The sequence below is a fragment of the Felis catus genome, chromosome E1 (assembly GCF_018350175.1).
Source record: "Felis catus isolate Fca126 chromosome E1, F.catus_Fca126_mat1.0, whole genome shotgun sequence".
Taxonomy (NCBI): Eukaryota; Metazoa; Chordata; class Mammalia; order Carnivora; family Felidae; genus Felis; species Felis catus.
The window spans coordinates 45,565,059-45,586,271 of NC_058381.1; the positions used below are offsets into that span (position 1 = coordinate 45,565,059).

The following is a 21,213-nucleotide window of genomic DNA, read 5'->3' on the forward strand; positions in this document are numbered from 1 at the left end:
ATAGTTGGACATACCTGCTAAAATCTGGAGTAGTTCTTCTCCCTATTATATCCCGTATTCCACCGTGAATGGTGGAATTCATGTCTTTGAATTTTTGAGTCAACTCCAGCCACCCAATGAGAGCACTTTTTTCAACCAGTGATATACCAATAGATAACTCTGCATATCTCATAAAGTTTCATAAGTAGTTATCCTTAGGTAAAAGTTAAATATTCAATATGAGCAGGTGGTTCAGATTTGATCTGAAAGCTCTTAATATTTTAAACTTGTACCAACCACACAAAGTCACCTACATAAAAATAGGTATTGATGATGTTCACAGAGGCGTCTTAAATATGGATTGCCCATCTCCTAAATTCAACAGCCCATACATTTTTGGTAGATACTACTTATGGGGATGATGGTCAGTAAGCATTTCATAAACTGCCTTTGGTGTGTGTTTTTCCAACTGGGTTCTCAGATCTTGTTAAATCAGTGGAACTTAAGGCACCAAACATAATCCATACTTACAGAGCAGAACCAGATACAGAACCTGATTTTTGGAAAAGAAAAAAAAAAAAAAAAGGAAAAAAAAGATTGTATGCCTGTATATAAATACAGAGAACATTTCTGAAAATTTACACAGGATACTTAACAGTAGTTACATCTGGGGAATGGGCATGGAGACGAGAGGGCAGGGCAGCAAGAGGGCTTTTTTCTTACTTGTACTCCTTTGTATGGTTTGAATTTTATTTATTATTTACTGTGATCTTGCTTTTTATGATTAAAATTCTAGTACTTAAAAAAAAATCCTTTTTAATGTGGAAGAAACATTTTCCTTTAGTTTTTCAAAAGAAAAATGTCTGGTTTTGAAATGAGATTCCTAAAGGGTAGTTTCCTGTGTTCTGAGCTTTTTCTTTCCTTTTCACTTTAGGAGGAAGCAGAGATCCAGGCAGAGCTGGAAAGGCTAGAAAGGGTTAGAAATCTACATATCAGGGAACTAAAAAGGATACATAATGAAGATAATTCACAGTAAGCAACTTGGGGGTATGTTGGGTTGGAGATTGCTAAACAGTTTCTGACATGATTTGAATGGTCTAGAATGATGGTTCTGCTCAATATAAATTGGGTATATGATTCCATGGTGTATTTAGCTCTATTGCAGGGTGTAATACAGGTTTGTGAACACAACTATGGCTTGCTTTAATTTAAATATATATAGGGGTGCCTGGGTGACTCAGTCGGTTGAGCATCCGACTTCGGCTCAGGTCATGATCTCATGGTTTGTGAGTTCGAGCCCCATATCGGGCTCTGTGCTGACAGCTCAGAGCCTGGAGCTTGCTTCAGATTCTGTGTCTCCACCTCTCTCTCTGGCCCTGCCCTACTTGCGCACACTCTCTCTCTCTCAAAAAATAAACATTAAGGGGCTCCTGGGTGGCTCAGTCAGTTAAGCATCCGGCTTCGGCTCAGGTCATGATCTCACCGTCTGTGAGTTCGAGCCCTGTGTTGGGCTCTGTGCTGACAGCTCAGAGCCTGGAGCCTGCTTCGGATTCTGTGTCTCCCTCTCTCTCTGACCCTCCCCCATTCATGCTCTCGCTCTCTCTCTCTCTCTCTCTCTCTCTCTCAAAAAAATAAATAAATGTTAAAAAAACTAAAAAAAGTAAACATTAAAAAAATAAATAAATATAGATTTATATGTTAAATATGTATACATGTATTCTAGCATTTTCACACAAATAGAGGTCACTAAACAATATAGCTTTGCAGTTGTAGGTGGTTGGGATACTCTGTGTTTTCAGATTCCTGCAGAGCCCTGCTAAATGGAAGCACGGGTGACAGTGTCATGGCATGGAAGGGTTCCTGGGTTGGGATGGCATGGTTTTAGAATGACCTTTAAGGACCCTTTGGGTGCTGAGATTTTAAACAAGACTGTCTTAGGTTTAGGTATTAATTGTAGATGAATGCCCACCTTTGTTTATAAGTCATTTAAAGGATTGAAACTGAAAAGTAGATTGATATGGGAAATACCTTTAGTTTGTAATCTTTTCTTTTAAAAATTTTTCTGACTCTGAAACATGATTTTTTTGGACATAGCTATTGCTTGTGTATTTTTGTTTGGCCAGTGTGAGCCATGGATTTTTCTTTCTGGGAGGTGGCAGGCCACAGCAGTTTCCGTGACCGAGCACTCTGTATGTGTCAGGCATAGAGCTGTCTTCATGAGACCCCAACGAAATTACGTTGACTTGACCAGGGACCCACAGCTTTGCGACTAAACAAAGAGCCGAACTTGCTGTGGAACGCCAGAGCCGACCCCCCACGCAGCAGTGGCACCCCTCTGCAGGCATGCCACTGTCTCAAAATTAAAATAGTTTTCCAGGATTAACAGTGGGGCAGTTTAAGATCAGGAACTAGGTAGAAATAGTTTTAAAGTTATTTTTGCCAGAATCTCTCTTGTCTTTGTCTTATTGTTAGAAAACAACACAAGGTGGAATCCTGTGTGGCAGAAACAGTTATATCATGAGACTGTCTCAAAGAGGGAAAATAAATGTACATAGAACGAACATGTGATTTACTTTATAATCAGATCTGTTTTTAAAGCTATGTAAAATATCTTGGAGTTTTATTGTGTTAGTTTTGGAATGGTGGGAACATGTGGCTTTGAATACTTTGGAGGAACTGAGTAGCGCACTTTGGAAATCCCTGATCTAGTGTAGTCTATAGTCCCCTCACTTCATAGCAAGGCAGACAGGGAGGAAGGTCAACACACGTCACAGGTCCAGTTGTGACTGTGCTGAGGCTGGCATCTATACCTTACGGCTCTATAGCCAGTGCCATCCTTGTATTTATGTAGTCTCTTTGAACTATGTAACTTATTTCATGTTTACAATTAGCTATATTGGTGGTGTTACCAAACTGTCAGTAGCAGCTATAATCATGTACATAGCATGTTGGATATTCTGGGAATTTTGCTAGTATGGAAGATTGTGTAGTCCTTGACCTCAGGATGTTCTGTATTCCCTGTTTCCACAGATTTAAAGATCATCCAACGCTAAATGACAGATATTTGTTGTTACATCTTTTGGGTAGAGGAGGTTTCAGTGAAGTTTACAAGGTAAGTGTAAGAAACTGGATACAAAGACTAAGATTAAATGATTGGTTATTACTGACTTGGAGAACATTAAGAATAGTAATAATTGTGAATTGATATCTTTTGGTTAAAACTCAAAAACTTACTAAGGCAGGATATAGTATTTTGCCCTGTTCTCAAGTTTGGAAAATTAAAAAAAAATTAATAAATCAGGAAGGAAAAACAGCATTGTTTCTCAGTAGTGAAATTATGGTGATTTATATTCTGTTTCTATACTTCCTGCCTCACTTACATTTGTTAGAAGTAAGTGTGGGGGTGGGGCGCCTGGGTGGCTCAGTCAGTTAAGCGTCCGACTTCGGCTTAGGTCATGATCTCACATTTCATGAGTTCAAGCCCCGCATCGGGCTCTGTGCTGACAGCTCAGAGCCTGGAGCCTGCTTCAAATTCTGTGTGTCCCTCTCTCTCTCTCTCTCTCTCTCTGCCCCTCCCCTGCTCATGCTCTGTCTCTCTCAAAAATAAACATTAAAAAAAATTTTTTTTAAAGAAATACGTTTGTGTTACTTTTATTCTTATGATTTTTTTAAATAGATGCCTTAAAGTTCATTCTTATTTGAAAACCTGCTTCTTATTTTTAAAAAGTTCTCATCTTGGGTGCCTGGGTAGCTCAGTCCGTTAAGCATCTGACCTAGGCTCAGGTCATGATCTCGTGGTTTGTGAGTTTGAGCCCTGCGTTGGGCTTTGTGCTGACAGCTCAGAGCCTGGAGCCTGCTTCATATCCTGTGTCTCCCTCTCTCTCTGCACCTCTCCTGCTCGTGCTGTTTTTCTCTCTCTCTTTCTCTCTCTCAAAATAAATGAAACATTAAAAAAAAAAAAAAGTTCTCATCTTTTAAGAGCGTTCTGAAGCAGCGTCCTGGCTTTAGCCGGGCCAGTGAAGGTCAGACCACTGTGCCTTTAGTTCGTTTGTACTAAATGAGAAATTCAGCAGGTTTTCAGTATAGCTGCAGATCCATAACATGTTCACCAGTCACCGCCTCCTTGTTTCTGTAGGTGTTTCTGGCACCAGGATTTTACATGCATAGTCGGTTTATTAAATGGTCTCTACTGCCTGGCCCTGTGAATTCCCTTTTCCTGAGGTGCAGTCTTCACTGTTGGGATTTACACTATGCCTTGTGAATTTATATATGGGAAATAGTTTGAGCAAAATAATGTTTTCATTTCAGATAAAAACAGTAAAAACTAGTTATGTACCCCCCTTTCTTTTTTAAATATTTTATTTTATATTTATTTTTAAATATTTTATTAAAATTGTTTTTAATGTTTGTTTATTTTTGAGAGAGAGAGGGAGTGAGCGAGCATGAGTGGGGGAGGAGCAGAGAGGGGGAGACACAGAATCCGAAGCAGGCTCCAGGCTCTGAGCTCTCAGCACAGAGCCCCAACACGGGGCTCGAACCCACGAACCGTTAGATCATGACCTGAGCCAAAGTCGAACACTTAACCGAGTGAGCCACCCAGGCGCCCCATGTGTATTAATGTTTTTAATCGAAGTTACTTGGCATACAATGATATATTTGTTTTAGTTGTATAACATAATGATTTCACGGTTTTCTTTAGTGTTAATTTTTACTGTGATGATATATATAAAAATTTACCATTTTAAGTGTGCAATTTGTTTGCATTAAGTATGTTCATAATGTTGTACAACTACCATTACTGTTCACTTCCAGAACTAGAATATTATTTTTAGTGTACGACTGGGCTTGATTTTCTAGTATTTCATATTTTCTATCTCTGTTCATAAGTGCAGCTGGCCCATAGTCCTCTTTTGTGTGCAGGCAGCATTGTCTAGCTTTTATGTCCTAGTTATCCAGAGTAAGTTGTGAAATTTCTTTTTTCCCATGCCCTGGGATGCATTGCATAGGAATTGTTGGCTCCTTAAAAGAGCAGGGGTACCTGGGTGGCTCGGTCTCTCAGGCGTCCAGCTTCAGCTCAGGTCATGATCTCATGGTTCATGAGTTCGAGCCCCGTGTCGGGCTCTGTGCTGACAGCTCAGAGCCTGGATCCTGCTTCAAATTCTGTGTCTCCCTCTCTCTCTCTGCCCCTCCCCTGCTCATGCTCGTGTGAGTTCTCTCTCAAAAACAAATAAACATTAAAAAATAAATTAAAAAATAAAAGGGCAGACTCCGAATCACATGGGTAGATGTCATTGTAGAGGAAAACATTTTGATAACCTTTTTAATTTCTTCTACAAATACTGATTTGCTATTTTCTTCCCCTTCTTAAGCCAGTTTTGATAATTTTCCTGGAAAATCTATTTCACCTTGGTTTAAAAATGTCATCCATGGGGCACCTTGAGTGGCTCAGTCAGTTAAGCATCTGACTGTAGGTTTCAGCTCAGGTCATGATCTCACGGTTGGTGAGGTGGATGGAGCCTGAGTCTGGTTCTGTGCTGACAGCATGGAGCCTGCTTGGGATTCTCTCTGTCTCCCTTTCTGCCCCTGCCTTACTCTCACACTCATGCTCTGCCTCTTTCTCTCTCAAAATAAATAAACATTAAAAAATATATATCATCCATACCTTAGTTATTTCTCTTTTTTATGAAATGTTTATTTTTATTATTTATTTTTAATTTTTTTATTTTTTGAGAGAGGAGACAGAGCACTAGTGGGGGAAGGGCAGAGAGATGGAGACAGAATCCAAAGCAGGCTCCAGGCTCCAAGCTACGAGCTGTCAGCACAGAGCCCGACGTGGGGCTTGAACTCACTAGCAGTGAGATCATGACCTGAACCAAAGTCAGACTGAGCTACCCTGGCGCCCCTGAAGTGTTTATTTTTATATCTCTTGAGTGATAGGTCAGAGATGAGTCAATGTTTATTTTTTCCTCTAAGAATCAACTTTTTATTTTGTTGATCACGTCTACTCTTTGATTTTTTCATTAACTTGTGTTTTTAATCTTTCCTTCCTTTTGCTTTCTTTGTTTCTGTTTTCATTCTTGAATCAAACACTCTATTTTTTTGTTTTTGATAATTTTAAAGTTGTAAAAAAAACAAAATTTATCATCATAACCACTTTTAAGTATACATTTTAGTAGTGTTAGGTGTATTTATGTTGTTGTGAAACAGATCTGCAGAATTTTTTCATCTTGCAAAACTGAAACTTTACCCATTAAGCAACAAGTCTCCTCTCCCAGCCCCTGATAACTGCCATTCTACTTTCTGTTTCAATGAACTTGACTACTTTTAGATACCTGTGTAAGTGGAATCACAGTATTTGTCTTTTTGTGACTGGCTCATTTACTTAGCATGATGTTCTCCAAGCTCATCCATGTTGATGTGATAGGATTTCCTTCTTTTAAGGCTGAATAATACTCCATTGTATGCATATACTTCGTTTTCTTTATCCATTCCTCTGGCAGTGGATGTTGGGGTTGCTTCCTCTCCTGGTCTGTAGTGAATTGTGCTGCTTTGAACATGCATGTGCACATACCTCTTAGAGAAGTTGCTTGTAATTCTTTTGGGTATAAACGTACAAGTGAAACAAATACTTTTTTAAAATCATCAGCATTTGTTCTTGTTGCTTCCCAGTTACTTGTTAGTTATTTCTTCATCCTGTGTTTTCCTAGTGTGTTCCTTAGTCATGTTTACATTCCTGAAATTTAGATGCTTCTTAAATCGGTGGTGGATCACAGTGTCTTGGATTCAGAAATAGGGTACAGTAGGTGGACAAAAAGACACTTGTCGTGTCATTAGTGCTCTTACAAATTAGGTGGTATTTGATCTGGCTTTTAATGGTTATAAATGGTTTTCTCCTGTAAAGGCATGATGTTCTATAAGCTTGTAGGTGGACTTCAGATTCTATAAGAAAAAAAGAGTTCAGAAGTTTCCATTTCTGTGAAATAAGCTATTCTGTTTAAATTGTGTAGTTTTTATATTAAAAAAATGCTGGTTTAAATTTAGTATAAATTAGAAGTTTCTTTCATGAGTAGCCATCTCTTGCAGTTAGTGCTTCCCTAGAGGTAGCTTACGTTTTAAAAGATCCATAGAACAGGAGCCATGACTTATCCTGTACCTGTTGGTTTCATCTGTCCGTACATTTGTGGAAACGGGTAGATGGGTGGTAATAGTGCTGGAACTGAGGTATTAAATTTCTTACTGAACTTTAATTTGTTTATGAGTTTATTTATTTTGGGGGGGGGGGAGGGGCAGAGAGAGAGAATCCCAAGTAGGCTCCACACTATCAGTGCAGAGCCCGATGGGCTCAATCCCAGGAACCATGAGACCATGACCTGAGCTGAAATCAAGAGTCAGAGGCTTAACTGACTGAGCCACCCAGGCACCTCTCATCTCAACCTTAAGAATTAAAAAAACTATTCATCCCAAAGGAGTTCTTCAATAAATTCTTTTGTATAGGAGAAATACCCTGTTGTGTTAAAATACTACTCACGTTATCAACTTGTGATTTACACTTAGCATCCTCACAAACCCACCTGTTCCCCTTCTTCCCCACCCCCGCCCCATGATCTAGCACTACCTAGCTGATGCAGGACTTTCCAGCAGTGGCAGTCTTTGGGGAAAGTATGTCCTTTTCTTTGGACAGTGCTGGAGATGTGATCTGGTGTGACAACTTTCAGACATGTTGAGATCAAAAACTGCTTTTTATTTGCCCATTGTATATGGGTGGGGCTAAAGGCAGGGTGTTATTTTATTTGTTTGTATTTTAATAAACAGTGTAACAAATTACGAGGTTATTTTCTAAGCAAACAGTGAAGAGGTGTATCTGGAGGGGTTATTTCTCAAGGAGCAGATAGTGTGTGTCCCCAGCATTTTAGAAGTGTCCTGTCCCAGTGTCAGCAGAGGGGCGAGATACAATGCAAGGGAGTGAGGTCCCAGAGAGGGTGGATATTGTCCACAGAGAGAACTGTTTGGAAATGACTGGTAAGGCATGGGCTGTCTTGCTGTTTGTGGTGTGTACTTGGTTGTTTTCTAAGCCCCTTGGTGCCAGTGAGTCTGGAGACTTCTAAATTATCTGATCACAAGTTTCAAGAAGATGGTTGCAACTCTGAAACAAGTATGTGATGTGTTGTCATCCACTGTTGTTTTTATTTTATAATGCATTTGGGGTTTTGAATCATGGATGTGTTAAATAGAAGCTTTGAGTCCATTACTTGCCTGTAATTCTTGTTAGCATTTATCCAGAACATAATTTATTCCTTTTCTTTGCAGGCATTTGATCTAACAGAACAAAGATATGTAGCTGTGAAAATTCACCAGTTAAATAAAAACTGGAGAGATGAGAAAAAGGAGAATTACCACAAGTAAGTGATCCTAGAGTGTCTGATTTTTCAAAATTTGGAAGTAACAGCTGTAGTTTGGGCCCTGTGCTAACAGCTGTACATGCATTGTTGTTGTTTCATTTAATCCTTATGACTATCCTGGGAGAGTAAGAAATTTTCCATCTTACTGATGAGCAAATTGAAACTTACAGAATTTGAGTAATAGTTAAGAAATGGCTGAGCTGGTGTTTAAATCTAGACTTCCCTTAATCCAAAACCCATGCTCTTCAACCTCCCTTTCCGTTATGTGTGTAACATTAGCTACAGTAAACAAGTAAAGCCTCGGAAACTGTCTTGCTGTCTATAGAAAGCAGATGATGGAGTCCTTCAGTGGCCTGGGCATCCTGAGGGGCTCTGGGCTGGGCTTTTTCCTGCCTGTTCAGTCGTTTCTTCATGGAGGAAACGGGAAGGGGGGGTACCTGGGGTGCCTCTTGACTGCAGTGGTGCTTGTTGGACATTCAGTTCCTCAGTGCTGTGTCCCCCTCCCCCTCACGGTTTCCCCTCCGAATTCTGTGTTCAGGGTCCTGAATGCCACTGGCTGACGCTCCTCTTCTGTGTTGGGAGAAGGGCTGGGAGGGTGACTTCTTTAGCTTGAATAATGATTACATGTACAGGTGTGAATTTCTTTGATCCACTAATGGCGGGTTTTGCTTATTTTCCCCACCCCGCCCCAAGCTTCAGAATGTTGGAATTCATGGCTCATTCGGTTTGGAGGCCACTCATACCTGATTTGCTGTTAGGATCCCCACTGGGCTTAGTATTGTTTCCTTGTTGTAGGTAAAAGCACTGAATTAGACATGTCCTGACCCCGGAAGGAGAAGATAACCACTTTTAATGTAAACTCACCTCCTTTCTATGAGAGCAGTTGTGTTTTTTTTTTTCTTACAGGTTGTACTTTGAAGGGAAAAAAAGCAGTGGACTTTGAAGTAGCCCTTTTTTTTTTTTTTTTAAAGTTTATTTTATTTTGAGAGGGGGGGTGCAAGTGGCGAAGGGGCAGAGAAAGAGGGAGAATTCCAAGCAGGCTCCGCGCCATCAGCACAGAGCCAGATGCAGGACTTGCACCCACAAACCACGAGATCATGACCTGAGCCAAAATCAAGTCAGACGCTTAACCGACTGAGCCACCCAGGCACCCCTGAAATAGCCTTTCAGTTGGCTTCTAAATCTCAAGGGAAAAGTAAAACATTTCTACATCATCAGTGGTTCTTGGCCACTGGTTCATAGACCAAGGCAACTCTTGCTGTATACATGTTCCTTATCAGGGGTCCAGGAACCTCCCCTCCCCTCCGCCGCCCCCCCATTCTGTGCTGGATGGCACTCAGCACTGGAGAAGTGAAGGTTCCTGTGGCGTTAAGAGAAATTGGGCTTAGCGGAGGTAGCAAAAGGGATGAGGTGTGCTTTATGCATGGCACCTTGTCTGTGTATCTTACGTGACAGGCAGCTGCAGTCCAGATGCTTCTGAGGAACAGTTACATTATTACAAGCACATTCCAGTCACTTGGCGTTCAGGGACGAATGGCATATGCCACAGTGAATGCCAGGAGCACTTCAGAGAAGGAAGCCACATGTTGCTCTGACCAGTTAGAAACGCGAAATGTCCCCCTTACATTGAGACTCTCAGAGTGCGCAGGGAGTTGGAATGGTACTTGCTTCTCTTTAAAAATGCTCTCCAGCTATCCTTGGAGCCTGTTCTGTATCTTATGTGTGACCTGACCACTCTAAACCACTTGACTTTATGAGGGGCCAGCCTTGATTAACCTTGAGAAGGTGGTTCCTGTGCTGGGATTTGCACATACTTTGCCTAGTTGCAGCGTCCAGCTCTTAGGCTGGCCCTAAAGAGAACTCTACTGAGGATTACTGTGATGACTGCTGGTGGGGTGCTGCCCACCTTAGCCTTTTGAAACAATGAGGGGTCGAAGCCTGGACCTTGTACCTCTGTGACACATCTGGCAAGCTGCTTTGAGTGCTGGTGGGTAGAGATTGGGCATGTTCCTCACGTTTCTCTACCAGGCAGAGTCCTAGAGCAAGTGAAGGGGGCATCTCAGCTTTCTGAGCTCTTTACTGGTCCCGCTCCAGGCTCATGGTGGTACCTTTCTACTCTTCATTTCCTCACCAGAGGTGGGAATCATGGCACCCAAGTACCTTCTGTGGAGCCGTCTCTGCAGGGGCCATTTCCCAGCTGACAGACAGACACATGGGGAGGGAGCGTGCCAAGTTCTTAAGACCTTTGCTCAAACCTAGGGAGAAATTCTTACACACTTTCACCTTTCTTTGAAAGATTTTGCTTATAATGAAATCATACTGATGAATACAGGCTATACAGATGATAGTGAATTAGCAAAATGTCATTAACTCCTTGGAACTTACAGAGGCGTATATCAAACATATAACAGATTTTAGGCAGTGCTTTAAAAATTTAGTATTAAACTAAAAAGTGGTACACTTTAGTGTTATGGTAACATTATAAAATATGAAAATGCTGCTATCCTGCATAGTAACGTCTCTGATTGCTTTTACTTTCATGGGAGTGACTTCGCAGTCCCATCTGGAATAAAGACATTTATTTGAGTCTTTATTAAGAAAGAAGGAAGAACTCAAAAGGTTGTTGTTTTGTTTAATTTTGAGTTCTGCTCTGCACCTCCTTTCTTCTCCTTCCTCCACAAACGAAAAGCAAACTGATTATTTTACTTTTGCATTATTAAAGCATTAGTAGGTATTATAAGATCCCTTTTTTTTAACAAGATTTCTTTGACTCCCCCAAATAACATATTAAAAACTCCACAGTAGGAAACCTTTCATATAAAGCTGTCCACAGAAATCATTTTATCTGAGTTAGTATACACTTACATATGATGGTCTTCTAATTTCTTAGGATAAAGTCATTTTGTAAGCCTATTGAATGTATATCCACTTATAAAAGAGTAAAAGACTAACACATGAGCGGATAAGATTCTTCCCGTTTCTAATTAAGCTTTCTGTAGTGCGTTAATCCTTTGGATGCTAAATTAAAAGTTGAACATGCGAGGGATGTGGAAAGAGCCACGGCCTTGCCCGATGAAGCTCGAGAAACGGGCTTAGAGCTTCACATGATGCTGAGGGAGTGTGCTCAGTGACACAGCAAATGCCGTTAGTTGGGGAGGACTTTGACCCTTCCTTTGGTTCTTAAGTTTTGCCTCCTTTACTTGCCTCTGTTTCTTGTACCTTGAGGGAGAAATCGGTCTCTGCCCTGAAATGCACAACAAAACCAAAAAGTTACAACAGAAGGGCAGAGAATTGTAGATTTTTAGTATGTTAGAGGAAGAAATGACTTGAGGGTTATCTGGTTAGTCCCTAGCTTTCTAAACTTGGTTTTTGTTAACAGCATCGTCTGAATTTTACTGAACGAACTATTGGGTGGGATCTTGATATACGAAAAGGACACATGTGATGCTGCTTAGGTGGAATGAGGAGCTGGGCCAGAGCTACATTTGCTCAGGGTCTGCACCGGGGCTCTGGAGGCCTGCGTCTGCAGGGAGCGTCCTCGGAAACCTCCAATCCTGTGCAGCGTCGGGGAAGCCCAGAGAAGTGGCGTTACACAGCTGGGACTCTTGCAGCCAGGTTTCCAGGTCCCAGGGTAGTGGTGTCCTGACACTTCTCTGCCTAAGTGCTTGGCATGTCTTTTCTGTTCGGAAAGACATAAAGATGATGAAATGAAGTATCACAAGAAGCAAAAACTGCTAAAAGTGGCAGCTTGAAAAACAAGCTCAGTCAGGCTCAGTTTCCATTCGGGAAAAATAGATTTTAATTACTTTTAGATTCTTGTTCCTCTCTCCTCCTTGCCCTGATCATTTCCTCATCTTTTCTTTTAGTTGAGTACTTTCTGTGTATTTTTGACATACTGGGACACACCAGTTTCAGAAAACATCACCTGATTATATTTTACCATACTCTGGAAAGTTTCTCTTTTCTGATCTTGCCTTATAAGAAAATGCCCCAAGCTAAATGGTGCCGGATTACTTAAAATACAAGAATTTTCTGTTCTTCTCTTTGTAAATAAGAACTACCTTAAAAATTATTAGTAATTACATTGAATAAACACGTTCTAGTCTTTTAAAACTCAGTGAATATGTCGGATTATGTAGTATATTTTTGTTCCTAATCTCATTAAGTGATTTGAAATTGGAAAAGTATTTAATAAAAAGATGTTAATTTGCATATATGTAGATTCTCATTCCAAGAAAACTAGGGCTTCATAATTTTCTATCAGATTCACATTTTCTTAAAAGAAAGTCAAGCTGATAGCCCTTTAAGTTCTTTTTGTAAGGAGAGTTTAAAAACAAATACAGAATACTACTAATTGCCTTGTACAGTCAGTGATCCTTTTACCCAAGGAGTTTACATGCTAAAATTGATTTCCTTGATGTATCCCCAGGATATAAACACTTAGAGATCCTAAGTTTTTGAGGAGAGAGAAAAAGCTGTCTTTATAATTTTTAAAGCTTCGATATATGGGTATAAATATAAAACAGGTGAGATTGTGATAGAGTGAACTTGAAACGGTCGGCATCCATTCATTCAATGATATTTGAGCACCTACTATTTTCTCAACAGATTGGTGGATACCAATAGTGAAAACAGGATGAGGAAAGATACAGAGCCAGCCAGATCTGAATGGAATGAATAGGCAGAAGCAAGGAAAAATGAGAGAATGTGTAGAAGTATCCTTTTAGAGGTCTAAAAGACAGTCCAAAATACAAAATGTTAATTTTCCACTTTGTTTACAGGCACGCATGTAGGGAATACCGGATTCACAAAGAACTGGATCATCCCAGAATAGTTAAGCTGTATGATTACTTTTCACTGGACACTGACTCGTAAGTGCCGTGACATTTTAGCTTAGCAGTTATGTTGTTTTCTTCCAGTGTGTTGACTACTCATGAAATGGAGCTTAAATCTGGGTCAAGGAAATACTCTCTGAGGGAGTCAAGTGTATGTATTTATGGGCAAATGATCGTGTGTGAATTCATGTTTGGGTCAGCAACACATCTCTTAGCCACAGGACTTGTATAGTTGTGTGCTGGTTAATGTTTAACAACCAGCTTGGTGGGGGTCGGAATAGGGCTAATATGTAGTATTTGACAATTTCTGTGATAACAAATTTCTCAACAGGTCCAATTTCAAGCTACTAACTTAAAAAAAAAAAGCTTTATTGAGATATAATTTAAATGCCATATAGTTCACCCACTTGAAGTAAACAGTTCAAGGCCTTTAGTATATTCACAGATCTGCAATCATTGCCATAGTCATTTTTTTTTTTTTTTTTTTGCCATAGTCATTTTTAGGACATTTTCACTACCTCAAAAAGAAACCCCATACCTTTTGCTGTCACCCCCTTATTCTTCCACCCCACCACCACCCCACTCCCAGCCCTAAGCAGCCACTAGTCTTTTTTTTTTGGTCTCTATAGCTTTCCTATTTTGGACTTGTATAGGAATCACTCATGTAGTATCTGGAGTCTTCTGACTGGCTGCTTTTATTTGAGATGATGTTTTTTCAAGGTTTTTTATTGTAACATATATTAGTACTTCATTCCTTTTTACGACCAAATATATTCCATTGTATGAATAAACCACCTTTTGTTTGTCCTTGCATCCTACCAGTGGCTTAATAACCAACTCATAAAATTCCTGAAAATTAACTGTCAGCTCTTGGTAACTGTCACAAGTTGGTGCCAGCTGCCTCTGACGTGCCCCAGTGGGTGTGGACTATACAAGAGAGCCTCTGCCCCACCCCAGAGATTCTGATGAACCGTGATGGGCCTTTTAAAGAAGTACCAGCAATGTGATTTTATCATAGAATGGGAACGAATGTGGCACAAATGAAGGCATAACCCAGTGCTGCCCTGAAAACATAGCCTCACAGGCATGTGGGATGTTAGAGTTGGAAGGGATCTCAGTTCAGCTTTATTTTATAGATGGAAATTTGAGGCCCAGAGAAGTGAAATGACTTGCCCAAGATCTTTAATACTGTTAGGCATTGTTGTATTTTATTACTGGGTAAGGTAAGCTCTGTCACCTCTGGGTTTACCCAGGAGTTTAGGAATATTTCAGCGTTTGGAAATGTTTTCTCTGTAGGAGTCTGAACTTCAGAGTCTGGTCGGCAGGTGTTCCCTCTTAGCCTTCCGGGTGATTCTAGGCATTCAGGCCTATTCTAAACAGCAGGTGTCTCAGAGACTGCTATGCCAAGAACCACCCCACATTTAGAAATGTTTCCCAAAGGGAGAGACCTTCATTCCCTTTGGAAATGTGTACCATCCCTTTTTCCATCTGCTCAGGGATGACCCCTTTCCAGAAGGGTGGCCCTCGGACCAGGCATAGTCAGTGTGTGTTTAGCGTGGATGGGGTTTAGAAGAATATCTGGTTAAGAGAACAGGTTTCCAAGGGTGATTAAATTCCTTGAATACTAGGTAGACTGCCCCCCACCCAATAACAAAAACATTTCAAAAATAAGGAGAATGACTTAGATTATCTATGGTTTCAAATTGTATATATACTTTTAACTGATCTAAGAAATTGACTTGGTTGTGTGCTATTCTTGAGTTGTTTATTTTGTTCTTCCTATTGTGTATGTGGTGACTTTTCACCATCATGTTAGAAAATCTTCTGAGAGTTGTTTGGGTGTTAAAGTGACATTTTATTTTAAGCTTGCACTTGGGTCAAAAAATACCTCCACTAAACATGAGAATCTATATCTTAGATCAGAGAATCTATAAATTTTTGATATTCATTCTCAAATAGGGTGCTAACATGCCCTAATATGCTTCATAGAAAACACAAGCTGCTCAGTTTGGGGATCCCGCAGGACGGTGTATGTCCGCCTTTCATCGCAGTGCTTTTTGAAGGCCTCAGATTTCCCAGAGGCCTCCTAGTCCTCTCTAGTCCTGAGCCTGTTAGCTCTCAGGTCTGCTCCTCACCCTTACCCTGCTCTGCATCTTAGGGAAGATGACCCTTGTAGGCTGTTCTGCCAGGCTCCGGTGTCAGTTGTTGTTCAGCTGGGCTCAGCCACTGGGGAGACCGAGATGGTGGTGGGTAGGGACACTCCTCCCCCTCCCCGCTGTGATTCCAGTCTCTCTTGGTGACCCTGGGTTCAGGTTGCACCATCTCCGCCCTTTGGCCCTAGGGTGCTAATGGCTTCCTGTTCTGGATGATCTCTGGGGTGCCTCACTGGCCAGTTTATCCTCTCAGCTCTTCCATCATCCATGTGATCAATTCCCTGAGCTAAAACTTCTCTGTTTTAAATACTCAGGTGGTTTTTATTTCCTGGCTAGATCCTGAGTGATACAACCGTATTGTCACAGCTTAGGACTGTTTAAAAGGTCTTCATCTCTCAGGAGTACTCAAACAATTCAGGAATCCTTACTTCAGTTTACAGTTCCCTTAGAAGATAGACACATGACCCTTCATGCCACAAATGGTATGTAGTTTTAAATTTGGGTCTATATGATGAATTGATATAAGTGAAGGAAAAAACTCACACTATGCAATAGCATATTTGTTAGAACAACAGATACTGTACTTTTAAAAGTTCTCTTGTGTTTAGCAAAAAGCAATTATATACAGTATTGTGCCAAACTACCAGGAGACATGACATGAAACCAGTTCTTGGGACGTGGGCAAACCCTAGATTTTTTCTCACTGTCAGCGCTTAGGATCATTTGAAATGTTTGCATTGAGACTTGTATGCTTGAGTACCATATGCTTGTTTAGAACTGGAGCACGGTGTGGAAATGTGTAGGAGACCCCTCTAGAAAGATAACCTAGCTTAAGTACATTACAGTTCTTGTCAGTGTTCTTATAGACTAGATTTAAGAAGAGGTATGCGTGGGCGAATTGTAGCACAACAGAGTCCAGTGTGGAGGGTGTGAAGGCTCTTCACCAGGAGAGAAAGCCGTTTCCTTCCTGGCAAACACTCAGGTAGCTAATACTGAATAAAGAATAGAAGAGTATTTTCAGGACTAAAGAACAGAGCAAGAAGCTAATTAAAGTTTTCGCTGGGGCTGGTTTAGTTAGTCTTGATTTGCTTGCTGTTTCCCACAGTCAAATGTTGGTTTATTTGTCTTTAGGTTTTGTACAGTATTAGAGTACTGTGAGGGAAATGATCTGGACTTCTACCTGAAACAGCACAAATTAATGTCGGAGAAAGAGGCCCGGTCCATTATCATGCAGATTGTGAATGCTTTAAAGTACTTAAATGAAATAAAACCTCCCATCATACACTATGACCTCAAACCAGGTATGTCTGACTTTTAGGTGACAGTATTGATGGCTTTTCTCTGATCTTAAAAGTGACTTCTAATCTGATAAAGTTAGAGAATGTGGCAGGAGCCTAGAAGGCCTAGTAATATCTGGCTTTGCCTGGGTAGGTGTGGGAATGAAAGAGGCCCAGCCACACAATGCTGGGTTTGAGAGGATAAGTCGGATGAAATGCTCTGGAGAAACGATGCCCTTGTCTGTAGAGCCAGGGCGGGTCACCATGTCAGACCGATTTAGCAAGGCCTGCTCTGGGTGAGCTCCATTTCACACTACATAGTAGTCCTCTAGTCCAAGTCTTTTCGACGAAAGTGCCTCCAAATTAATGACTTATTTTGCAGGTATGCCTCCCATTTCATTAAATTCGAACAGATTTACATCTTCTTGTATGGTTACTATCTAATTTCAGTAGTCCTCAGCAAACAGTAGAGGGCAGTTAGACTTTTTACCTCTGTTTTTTTTGTTTTTGTTTTTAAATGTTTCTTTATTTTCACGATAGAGAGGCAGTGCAAGCAGGGAAGGGGCAGAGAGGGAGGGAGACACAGAATCTGAAGCAGGCTCCAGGCTCCGAGCTGTCAGCACAGAGCCCGGTGTGGGGCTCTAACCCACAAACCATGAGATTATGACCTGAGCTGAAGTGGGACGCTTAACCGACTGAGCCACCCAGGCGCCCCACCTCTGTTTTTTTTTGTCATCATCCTCAGTTGTTTTTTAGAAGTGTGCATATGTTCTCTGTAGACAGCTGGAACCAGCTTTGGCTTGGGTGTTGGGAAGATGGTTCCCATTTACCTCCTGGTGGGCACAGTTGTTAACTCTGCTTTCCTCTACTGGTAGCTACGTATTAAATCTCACTATTTACTATTCTTTAATGTTCTAATACAATTCAAATGACAAAAAAAAGTCATTATAATGAAGTGGTTTTTAAAACAACAGCTATTTGTGTTATTGGGTTTTCCAGCACTGAATCTAATACATTTTCCCATCATAGGAGCTGTAGGTGGCACTGTGGTACTAGTTTTGATTCCCTTGTGTGGGTTCCCCCCCCCCCCCCCCCCAGTCCTGAAACTACTGTTCTAAACAGGGTGGTTTAGAGATTGTTACTGAAAGCTCAGATGAAACTTTCCCACCATTTTTGACCAGCCGTCCAAGTGATATTTTACTTTGGCGAGTTGCTATTTTTTTTCCACTGCTCATAGTGGTGGTTTTGGCACATCTAGCAGGTGATTCTTGGAAAATGGAAGTTTGCAGCCAGACACTGAGGACTCTCCTCTAGCATCCAGAGTCCAGATCATTTTATTCCACGAATTTAGATGTTTGCTATTACTTGCGAGAGTTTGAGTTCACTTGTCCCCTTCTTGTCTGTTTTACCTTGAACTTTTCTCTTAATTAGTAAGTCTCTTTTTATTCATGAAGATTTTCATCTTTTTAGGTAATATTCTTTTAGTAAATGGTACAGCATGTGGAGAGATAAAAATCACAGATTTTGGTCTTTCCAAGATCATGGATGATGATAGCTACAATTCAGTGGATGGCATGGAGCTAACGTCACAAGGTGCTGGTACTTATTGGTAGGTATCTGGGAGATCTGCCAGGTTGGCTGGTGGAGATATGGCTGTGCTATACTGAAATGTTGGTAATTGATCATTAATATCTACATCCTGTCTTAGGCAAAATGCAGTAAACCAAAGTAGATTTTCCTCCCCAAATATCACTGCCTTTTCGGCCGTTTGACTCTCTGTATTTATATTAACTTGTCTTAATTTTTCTTTCCTTTCTTGAAAACTATTGAGAGAGATTATATATGGCCAGGTGTTGGAGTTGTGTGTTTCTTTAGAGCTGGCCCTATGGAGTAGGGAGAGAACGAGATTGCTCCTGTGTATTTAAAGAATGGCCCTAAATTTTTTTCAGTACAAATGTAGGTCTCTTGTTATGGGTTAATGGGATGAGGGATTCATTTCTAGAGCTGCCTACAGATGATGCCCTGTCAAGAACTAAGAAGTTACAAAGATCAGTATGTAAAGTAACCCCAGCATCCCTTGAAATCTAAACAGGAAAAAAGTGGGCACAGTTTGCAAAGAAATTTATCCGTACCCATCAGCCATGTTCTAAAATGTTTTGAGCCACATTTCTTCCCATCTGTTGTCACTCGTCTCCCCACCACCACCCTACCCCAGCTAGCTCTGCCTGCTTATTCCATGACCTCTTATTTCTGCCTGCTTTTGACAGCAGGAGCCATAAAAGATACCTACAGCCCAAACAACTCACTTTGTGATTGTAAAGGTGTGTTAACAGAGCTTTCTTTTTCCTTCTGAGGTGGTAACAGAAAGCTGCCAATTGGACATTTGATTCCAAACTGAGGTTGGGGGCGGCATAGAAGTCCCACATATATTAAACCCCAGGGTCAGTTGGTCAGATCACTTAACTTTGAGACTGGAGGGCCCTAGGCCTTAGCAGAATACTGACTGCCTGGGAATGAGGGCGTTGATTGGAAGCAGACAGAGAAGGGAGAGTATCATTTACAGCCCACAGGATGAGCTTTATTCTCATCAGTCTGATCATATGTAAATTATGTATATTAGAGAATCCATCAAATCCTTAGAAAAGCATCATGTGCACAAAATTCCTACTCTTCATTGCTCCTTATTTTTTGTGGAGATGGTACCTATAGTGAAAATCAGTCCCTAAATTAAACCTTTGAGATCCTGGGTTTAAAATAGAAGCTACATTTACAGTGTTTATTTACTATGGTGGTTATTGTGGGTTAGTGTTCCTGTCACTAAATGGCACAAAAATATCTGTTGTTGGAAATTCTGGAAACAGGTCTATACCTCTGCTATATAAATTCACTGAAACTTAGATTTTAGCTTTTTTGTTTGGTAACTTGTTCTTATAAAAAGTTAAGCCTTTTTGTGTTCAGTTCATTTTCTCATTGCTACCTATTGCTGTATTTGCTGAGCTATAAAAATTCAGTGGTTGGAATTTAAATAATAATTATGTGATGTTTGGGATTTGCTTCAGAGTAATCTGTTGGTGGGGGGAGGGGTGTATATGAACAGAGATTGGCCCCGTGTTGATAATTATTGAAGCTCAATGATGGTTACTTGGGGGTTCATTTTACTGTTCTTTCTACTTTAGATGATATTTGGAGATTATTTTCATAACAAAAAGAGAGGTAAAAAGGGGGCTACTGAGAAAACTTAATTCTGTGGGTTCCTCTGAAGGTTTAAAAAATCTCCATATTGGTAGTGCTAAGCATTGTCATAATCACACTCCTCATATGTCATCCTCTTAGGTCCTAGAGGATCGATACAAACAGGGTGGGAAGACATAACAAATTCTAGGCAACGGTTTGCAGTATTTTGGTAGTTGCAGTGTTTGGTAGAATTCTCCTACATTGAATACTACTTTTTTAAAAAAATATTTTATTCTTAAGTAATCTCTATACCCAGCATGGGGGCTCGAACTCATAATCGTGAGATCAGCGCATGCTCCACTGACTGAGCCAGCCAGGTGCCCTCAATACTACTTATAAATAAATGACCTATAGATTAGGCCCTGAGAATCCTGTTTCTGTAGGATGATTCTATTGTGACAGAATATGCAATTATGTTTTTAAACATAATTTCGTGCAATATCATAGAACCGTCCTCTACTCTCTCCCGAAGTCCTTGATAGGGAATTAGAGTGCTTATTATTGTCAGTATTATTTGGGTGAAGAACTAGTTTATTTCTTCATTTATACATGGGGAAACTGAGACCTAGAAAGTGACTTTTCCAGACTGATACTGTCAAGTGGCAGTCAACGTCTTTTTTTTTTTTTTTTTTTTAAATCAATGTCTTTTGTACTGTGAATATTTGGCTAAATTATTACTCATCATTTGGACAAATTCAACAACTTCTGTCCTTCTCTACCACCTCCACAAGAGTTATAAATACATTAAAATGATCATTTTGGAACCAAGTTTCTATTCGTTGTTTATGCAAGATCATATTTAAATTATGTATGTTAAAGAATCAAGAACCGTGAAAAGTCAGGTTCAGGGAGGTTTTAGTGACATTTGGAAGAGCTGTTCTTTTTATTCTTTTTCCTATATTCTTGTTACTTTGCTTTTTTCCCCACTTCATGAGTTCAGTGTGTGTTTTGGCTAACAGTTTTCACTGTGAAGTAATAATGTAGGTCAGTGGTCTTAATCATCCCCAAATGTCTGTTAAAAATAAATAAATAAGAAACAAGAACATAAGACTAAACTTTTTTAAAAGAAAAGAAAAAAGCCCATCATGGAACATTTTCTTCCTCTCAGCTCTTGTGGCCCCCTTCGAGTTGTAAGTTTAGATTTTTATGCCGGAAGCACAGCAGGGTCTAAAATAAAGAATTTTTCACAGAATTGATTTTGCCAGCATGAAATCTGCAAAAATCGATCTGTTATCTTCAGAATGCTGCCTTCCAGCTGTGCCATGGCTAAGACCCCAGGCAGTGAGTGGAAGCGTATTTGCTTGGTTTCCTAAATGCCAAGAGGCACTTACCTTCC

General features: G+C 40.4%; 1 protein-coding gene across 11 annotated transcripts in view; it reads left to right on the top strand.

The window, feature by feature from the left end:
- Positions 1–21,213, top strand: part of TLK2 (tousled like kinase 2) — a 114,481-nt gene that overhangs the window by 86,161 nt on the left and 7,107 nt on the right. For all 11 annotated transcript variants that reach the window (XM_019818056.3, XM_023244581.2, XM_045045077.1 and 8 more), the window contains 6 exons: positions 914–1,011; positions 3,010–3,091; positions 8,287–8,378; positions 13,160–13,249; positions 16,498–16,667; positions 18,114–18,252. In XM_019818056.3, the coding sequence (XP_019673615.1) occupies positions 914–1,011; positions 3,010–3,091; positions 8,287–8,378; positions 13,160–13,249; positions 16,498–16,667; positions 18,114–18,252 (671 nt within the window). The remainder of the gene's footprint in view (positions 1–913; positions 1,012–3,009; positions 3,092–8,286; positions 8,379–13,159; positions 13,250–16,497; positions 16,668–18,113; positions 18,253–21,213) is intronic.